The sequence below is a fragment of the Cervus canadensis genome, chromosome 26 (assembly GCF_019320065.1).
Source record: "Cervus canadensis isolate Bull #8, Minnesota chromosome 26, ASM1932006v1, whole genome shotgun sequence".
In the NCBI taxonomy this organism is placed as follows: domain Eukaryota; kingdom Metazoa; phylum Chordata; class Mammalia; order Artiodactyla; family Cervidae; genus Cervus; species Cervus canadensis.
In genome coordinates this window covers 52448336-52456243 of record NC_057411.1, presented here as the reverse complement: position 1 = coordinate 52456243, position 7908 = coordinate 52448336, and the positions used below count along the sequence as shown (strand labels likewise).

The window sequence follows — 7908 nt, the reverse complement described above, 5'->3', positions numbered from 1 at the left end:
CTTCAAGAGATAGGAATACCAGACCACCTGACCTGCTTCCTGCGAAATCTGTATGCAGGTCAAGAAGCAACAGTTAAAACCGGATATGGAACGATAGACTAGTTCCAAATTGGGAAAAGAGTACGTCGAGACTGTATATTGTCACACTGCTCAATAACTTATATGCAGAGTACATCAAGCAAAATGCTGGGCTGGATGAAGCACAAACTGGAATCAAGATTGCCAGGAGAAATATCAATAACCTCAGATACGCAGATGACACCACACTTATGGCAGAAAGCGAAGAGCCTCTTGATGAAAGTGAAAGAGGAGAGTGAAAAAGCTGGCTTAAAACTCAGCATTCAGAAAACCAAGATCATGGCCTCTGGTCCCATCACTTCATGGCAAATAGATGGGGAAACAATGGAAACAGTGACAGACTTTCTTTTCTTGGGCTCCAAAATCACTTCAGATGGTGACTGCTGCCATGAAATTAAAATATGCTTGCTCCTTGGAAGCTATGACCAACCTAGTCAGCATATTAAAAAGCAGAGATGTTACTTTGCCAACAAAGGTCTGTCTAGTCAAAGCTATGGTTTTTCCAGTAGTCATGTATGGATGTGAGAGCTGGAGCATTAAGAAGGCTGAATGCCGAAGAATTGATGCTTTTGAACTGTGGTGTTGGAGAAGACTCTTGAGAGTCCCTTGGACTGCAAGGAGATCAAACCAGTCTATCCTAAAGGAAATCAATCCTGAATGCTCATTGGAACAACTGATGCTGAAGCTGAAGCTCCAATACTTTGGCCACCTGATGCGAAGAGCTAACTTGTTAGAGAAGACCCTGATGCTGGGAAAGATTGAGGGCAGGAGGAGAAGGGGACAACAGAGGATGAGATGGTTGGATGGCATCACCGACTGATGGACATGAGTTTGAGTAAGCTCCAGGAGTTGCTGATGGACAGGGAGGCCTGGCGCGCTGCAGTCCATGGGGTCGCAAAGAGTCAGACACAACTGAGCGACTGAACTGAACTGAGCAGATATTGGGGACTGTGCTCTCATCACCGCTGCTTCTAATAACAGGAGCAGACGAACAGGTGGGTGGCCATGGTTGCTGGAAGAAGTCTCCTCAGGGTAAGGGGCAGACCTGGTGCCCAAGGCAGGCATCTGGGTTTTGCCATCTAAACATCATTTTCTGTGGTTTCCGTGGAGTCTGCGCGGGAGTAGACTTGGATGTGTTGGGCCCATTGGCTCTGAAGGAAGACCCCTCCTGTCACTTCTCAGCGTCCCACCCTCTGCCCAGCCCCCCCAGTGCCCCCACTGCCTACCCCACCCGCACCACCTGCTTGCTATCTCATGACCCCCGCTTCCCCATCAGTGGGCATTCTGGCCACTCCTGCCCCCTCCTCAGCAGGCTGGCCCTGGGTCCCGCCACCCACTGGGCCCGGCCAGCAGCTCCGTGTCAGGACAAAACAGAGGAGGCAAGTCAAGCTCCCGGTCCACTCTGAGGTGACCCCGCGCCTCCAAGCCACTGGCCGGGAGCCTGCTGCCCACTGGAGGAACGCCTGTGCTCCTGCCTCCCGCGGAGCCTGGCCCAGCGGGTGCGGCGGCATGGTGTGCAGGGAGGCGGGCCCATGGGGCGGCTGGCGCCTGGCGGGGTTCTTCCTGAGCTCCTGGGGGTGTGGGCGGCACCCCCGCCGGGGAGCGCTGTGCCCATAAGTCCTCGGAGTGCCTCTGCCTTGGGCACCTTGGGCATGCGAGGCTCCTCCTGGAACTTGCGGCCTGTCGGCAGGCCGTCCAGGCGCTGGCTCGCGAGGGCTTCCGTCCCCGTGGGTGGGGAGGAACAGGTCACAGGCGGCTGCTTTCACTCCTTCGTCCCAGAGGTCAGCGGTGACCGTTGGGGACAGAAATCTGTTGCGGAGAGGATGGTGAGGAGGTCCGAGGTTGAGCTCATGGGAAGAGGCGTCAGAGAGGAGAGGTGCTGCCACCAGAGGAGATGGATCAGAGGGTGTGAGGGCGGGGCCTGGGGGTCACAGGTCAGAGGGTGTGAAGGCAGGGCCTGGGTGTCAGGTCAGGGGTGTGGGGGCGGGGCCTGGGGGTCACAGGTCAGAGGGTGTGAGGGCAGGGCCTGGGGTCAGAGGGTGTGAGGGCAGGGCCTGGGGGTCACAGGTCAGAGGGTGTGAGGGCAGGGGCCAGGGGTCAGAGGGTGTCAGGGCGGGGCCTGACCTCAGCTGGGGCAGGTCAGCGGTAAGGCCTCAGGGCTCCACTGCAAGTTCAGGGGCCTCAATGGTCAGAGGCCTGGGGGTGCAGCAGGTCTCATGCTGCTGGTCCTTCAAGCTCCCCATGTGTGTGTGTGTCCTGTGTGTGTGTGTGGTTGTATGTGCTGTGTGTGTGCTGTGTCCTGTGTCAGTGCTATGTGTGGATGTATGTGTATGTCCCGTGTGTGTAACCTGCATGTATGTGCGATGTGTGTGCCATATGTGTGCTGTGTGTGTGCCCTCTGTATGGTGTGTGTGCAGCATGTGTCCTATGTGTGTGTGTCCTGTGTGTATGTGCCGTGTATGTGTGTGTTTCCTGTGTGTGTGTGCCCCGTGTGTGGCGTGTATGTGTGTGTGTGTCCCATTGTGTGGTGTGTGTGCAGTGTGTGTCCTGCATGTGTGGCGTGTATGTGTGTGTGTGCCATGTGTGTGTCCTGCATGTGTGTGCCGTGTATGTGTGTGTCCTGTGTGTGTGTGTGTACAGCGTGTGTCCTGCGTGTGTGTGCCGTGTGTGGTGTGTATGTGTGTGTGTCCTGTGTGTGTTTGTGGCGTGTATGTGTGTAACCTGCATGTATGTGCGATGTGTGTGTCGTGTGTGGTGTGTGTACAGCGTGTGTCCTGTGTGTGTGTGCCGTGTGTGTGTGTGGCGTGTATGTGTGTAACCTGCGTGTATGTGTGATGTGTGTGCCATTGTGTGGTGTGTGTGCAGTGTGTGTCCTGCATGTGTGGCGTGTGTGGCGTGTATGTGTGTGCGTGTGCCATGTGTGTGTCCTGCGTGTGTGTGCCATGTGTGGCGTGTATGTGTGTGTGTGGCATGTATGTGTGTAACCTGCGTGTATGTGTGATGTGTGTGCCCTCTGTATGGTGTGTGTACAGCATGTGTCCTGTGTGTGTGTGTCCTGTGTGTGTGTGCTGTGTATGTGTGTGTTTCCTCTGTGTGTGTGCCGTGTATGTGTGTGTTTCCTGTGTGTGTGTGTGCTGTGTGTGGCATGTATGTGTGTGTGTCCTGTGTGTTTGTGGTGTGTATGTGTAACCTGCATGTATGTGTGATGTGAGTGTCGTGTGTGGTGTGTGTACAGCGTGTGTCCTGTGTGTGTGTGTCCTGTGTGTGTGTGCCGTGTGTGGCGTGTATGTGTGTAGCCTGCATGTGTGGCGTGTGTGGCGTGTATGTGTGTGTAACCTGCGTGTATGTGTGATGTGTGTGCCGTGTGTGGTGTGTGTGCAGTGTGTGTGCGCCTGTGTGCGTGGTGGTCCCCGGCTCATCCCCGCAGGGTGACACTAGCTCCTGGGGAAAAGTCACGTGGCGCATGCGCCCCGCCTGCCCGCCCCGCTCCGCCGGGGACACACGAGGCCACGGCTATGGTGTGGGAGACACCGGTCTTTATTCTGGAGCTGGGACGGGACCCTGACGAGGCCGGTGACCCGGGGCCCCAGGTCTGAGGTATTTCGCAGCCGGGCCGGGGGCCAGTCTCTGCGCGGGCGCGGGCGCGGGTGGGCGCGGGTATCAGAGGCAGTTATCGGGGTCACAGGGGGCCTCCTCCTCCAGCGGCGGGCAGGGCGCCCCGTGGTTGGCCGGCCGCACGCGGACGTAGCGTGTCCTGCTCTTGGCCCCCAGCCGCCCGCAGGGGCCGGCGCACAGCCCCCAGGACGACCACAGGGAGACCTCGCAGTCCAGCGGCGTCTCAGGGGCTGGGGGCGACAGGGGGGCGGTGAGGGGGCGGGGCCGCGGTGGGGGGAGGGTTTCCCGCCCCAGGCCCGCCTCCAGGTGGGGTGAGGACGCGGATGCTTTCCTCAGGGTGCTGGGGAGCGAGCCCCAGGGCGCCGCCAGCACGCAGGCCCCCTAAAAGCCACCGGGGCGACTGGCGGGGGTTTCCGTCCTGAGACCCTCCACCCGCGCAGGCAGGAGGAGGGGCGGGGAACCGCGCGCTGACGATCACAGACCCGCGGGTTCTCCACCGCCCGCTCTGCTGTTCGGGCGCCCACCCTTGGGGAAGCCGACCCGCCGGGCGTGCGCGGCCCAACCCTCGCCCCTTCTCCACGGCGCCGCCCCCAGCGTCCGGCGCCAGGAAGACCAGAGGGGCCCCCTGGGCTCATCCTCAGTCAGCAGGGACACGGGGCGGGCACTGCGACCTCTCACCACTCACTTCTGGGCAGTAGAAGCCTGAAGGGCTTTCAACTGGAAACGCTGCGCGGGTCTGCTCCCCAGCTTGGAGCTGAGCGCACCAGCTCCCAAACCTCTCAGAACCTGCGTCCGGGGCCCAGCGCTTCCCTCCAACCCCCCTCTAAAGGCACGTAACCCCAGGGCCTGGGCTTGGGCGTCTGAGCGCCAGAGGCCTTTCCTGGTGTAACCTGTCCTCCCGCCCCACGTGGCCCCCCAGCAGCCTGGCTCAGAATGGATGGATCGCCTCTGCAGGCTATGTGGCCTGGTGATCGGTACTCGAGTCTGGCGGTGGGGCTGAGCCCGGCGGGCCCTGGTGTGGGGGGTGCCCCTGGGGGGTGCACCTGGAGGCCGGGGCGCCTCGGTGACTGTGGCAGCTGTCACGTTACAGGCATTCCCCCTGGGGTCAGTCTGCAGGGCGGACACTGATTTTCAAGGGTCTCTAAGGGTGAGAGGCCAGAGCTGGAGACCCAGGACCAGGTGGTGTCCGAGCATCCGCTGGAATGACGCCCACACCAGAGAGCCGCTCCTGTCCCTGGGAGCGCCAGCGCCTGGCAGCGGGGTCACGTGTGTGAAGGGCGGGGTGGGAACCACGCTCACCTGGAAGGCTGTCCACGATCTCGTTGCCCCCGGCCCCCAGGTCCAGGGCGGGTGGGACGAAGGCCCTGGGGCTCTGCCGGAGCCGCACCAGAGTCACTCTGGCGATGGGGGGCAGGGCCTTCAGCCGCGGGTAGTAGAAGGAGTTGGCGGGGTGGCTGGGAGAGGAGGCCGTGATCTGCAGGGGAGGGGGCGAGTCCGAACCTGGGGCGCGCAGAGGCGCTGGCCCCTGCTGCGGGCTTCCGCGGGCCTCCCCGGGACCCTCCTGGGGTCCAGAGAGCCACCGGCCCTCACCTCTGTCACCGTGTCCTGCGGGACAGTGGCGAAATTGGGGGACGAGAAAGTGAAGCCGCTGTCAGTCCCGGCATCATAGGGGTACAGGTCCACGGCCACCTGCTCCCGCCAGCGGCCGCCGTCACACAGGTCCAGGCTGTCGACGCCCACGAACCAGTCGGGGCTGGGCACGATGCGGACCACGAAGGACACCTGGGGGCCGAGTGCTCAGCAGGGGCCCCCGAGCTGCCTGCCCGCCTGCCCGCCTGCCCCACTGCCCTCTCACCAGCGAGTGCCTGGAGTGGGCCTCGAGCTCCCCGGACGTCTGCCCGGTGCCGCTGGGCACGGCGGGGGCGGAAAACACGCCGTGCACGCTCTGCAGCCGCTCCCCTGCCGCCTCCATCTCCCGCATCAGCGCCCAGGCCTCGCCCCTCTCCGCGAACTCGCGCAGCCCATTGCTCACGTACTGGTCCTTCCTCCACAGGCTGTAGTCCGAGCTGTGTGCGGCCCCTGAGGGGTGCCGCCGCCAGCCTGGGTGAGCGCCACCCTGGGGACGCCGCCTGGACCCTCAACCCAGCACCCCGGGTGGGAGGGACAGACACCACCTGCCTGAGTGAGGGGCACCCATGGACGCCGTCCGCCCCCCACCCCCGCACCTTGCTGTGTGACCCTGCCCCACCATGGTCCTGAAGGCTGGGCACAGCTGCGGTGCACGGAAGACCTTAGCAAATACCTCTTGCACTGAAGTGAGGGGTGCGGAGCCTCTGCTGGGTAACCAGCCCTTCTGGTCCCCACGGGGCGCCCCAGGGACAGGGCGGGGGCTGCACTCACCTAGCAGGGACGACCACTGGGCGGGAGGGCGGAAGAGCGGGTACTGCTTGGGGAAGGACGCCTGGCTCCACTTGCCCGTGAAAGTGATGCTGTACCTGGCCAGCGGCTGGGCCGTGCACATGGGCTCTGCCCCCAGCGGCTGGCCAGCTGCGCTGCCCAGCGAGGCCAGGAGGAGGGCCCAGAGGGCGGCCACCCAGGGGAAGGCCAGACGTGGAGCTCCCATCACCTACGAGAAGGGGGCACGTGCTGCTCCCCCAGTCCCCGGCGTGGGGCCCCCAGGACGCCAGGCACCTCCCTCGGAGTTCCCTCTCTGGCTTGGGCCGGGCCAGACCCCACGGCTGGAGTCCCAGGCCGAGTCGGGTTACAGCAGCCCAGGGTGCTGGCAGGTCACGCCTGGCCCAGGGCTTTCCCCAGTGCCGCGCCTCTGGCGCTGCCGTCCCAGGGAACCCCAGGGACGGGAGGGTCGCCGACCCGGCCTCAGTGGAGGGGCCTCCCTCGGGGAGGGGGGTACTGCTGGTTTCTGGGGGGCAGCGCCAGGCAACCCTGGGGGCCGGGAGGACGTGCATACTCACCCAGCAGGAGGCGGGACGGCTGGCGCTGAGCTGCAGACAGCTGAAGTCCCAGCAAGAGCCCACGGCTCCAATTTATGCCACAGACGGCCCCCGGCCAGCCAACGAGGCCCCAGGCCCTGCACCGCGGCAGACGGGACGCGGGGAGAGAGCCGGACCTCCGTGCTGGCCTGGCTGCCCGCCGGCTCTGACGCGGAGCAGATGCTGCTCCAGCGCTGAACTCACTCCTCCCCTGGCGCCCGCCCCCGCCGCACCCCTTCCTTTGTCTTCCCGCCCCCCCCCCCCCGGTTCCCATCAGGCCTTCCCTGGTGTGTCCCCGCGGCCGGGGGGGCGGGGGGGCGGCCTGCCAAAGCCAGCGCCGGAGGAGGGCTGGGCCAGGGCCATTGGCGTGTGCTGCCCTCGGGACGGGGTGGGACGTGGGGGGCCGGGGTCAGGCCTGACGTCAGGCCCAGCGCTGGGGACACTGTTGGGGGGGGCTCCGGGCTCAGTGGACACAGCTCCTTCCTGTGCACGGGACGGCCATCTGGACGCCATCCCTCCGAGGGCAGTGAGAGCCACACGGCCTCCCTTCCCTAGGGACCGGGAGGCGACCCGGGGCCCCCACGTTCCCCCAGGGGCTAGGACTCCCAGCATGCCCAGCGGGAGGGACGCGCCAGCAGGTCCTGGAGTTTGTCTGCTCAGCGTCAGGAAGACGTTTCCAGAGCCCTTGTCACGGGGGCGAACCGGAGGGCAGTGGGGGGGTCTCGCTCTTAGGAACCGCCTAGCAAGCTTCAAAGCTCAAAAGAAAACGTTCTGATTTTTCAAACCACGTTAATGTTTTACATACTCCAAAAAAAGAGAGAGAGAAATAAACAGAATCAACAAGAATAGAACACAAACAAAAACAGATAATCTAACCTGTATTTCAAGTAAACGACCCCACCGTGGGAGCAGCTGTGAACCTGACCTTCAGACCACATATCCTCAGGCCTCGACAGCACCCAGGGCAGTGGCCTGCCACCCCCTTGGCCTGGGGACCACTTAAACTCTGAAAAGTCACCGAGACACACCCCCTCCCACGGTGACATTCATCGAGCTTACCGTGTTTGAGATGCTCAAAGTGTTTGAGAGGAAGAGCTCAAAAGATTTACTAACTCACTGAAAAACGAACCTATTGCACGTTAACATAGCAGTGCTTTATGAAAACAACTCTTTTTCAAAAAGAAAACCGCTGGACATACGGATGCTTTTTTGCCGGGCTCCCTGG

The 7908-nt window shown here is 62.7% G+C and overlaps 1 protein-coding gene across 1 annotated transcript; it reads right to left on the bottom strand.

Annotated features, from left to right (window-relative positions):
* Positions 1-3597: 3597 nt before the first annotated feature.
* Positions 3598-6913, bottom strand: SPON2 (spondin 2). The gene is made up of 6 exons (XM_043448283.1): positions 6666-6913; positions 6094-6319; positions 5549-5772; positions 5284-5475; positions 4993-5167; positions 3598-3923 (listed from the first exon to the last, which is right to left on the bottom strand). The coding sequence occupies exons 2-6, from the start codon at positions 6314-6316 to the stop codon at positions 3739-3741; spliced, it is 999 nt and encodes a 332-aa protein (XP_043304218.1). The 5' UTR covers positions 6317-6319; positions 6666-6913; the 3' UTR covers positions 3598-3738.
* Between the last annotated feature and the right edge of the window lie 995 nt (positions 6914-7908).

Coding starts and splice junctions, on each gene's coding strand:
- SPON2 (XM_043448283.1), bottom strand. CDS start 6,316: ATGGGAGCTCCACGTCTGGCCTTCCCCTGGGTGGCCGCCCTCTGGGCC. Junction 5,773..6,093: donor CCAGTGGTCGTCCCTGCTAG/GTGAGTGCAGCC, acceptor GGCACCCCTCAG/GGGCCGCACACAGCTCGGAC. Junction 5,476..5,548: donor CCCACTCCAGGCACTCGCTG/GTGAGAGGGCAG, acceptor CTCGGCCCCCAG/GTGTCCTTCGTGGTCCGCAT.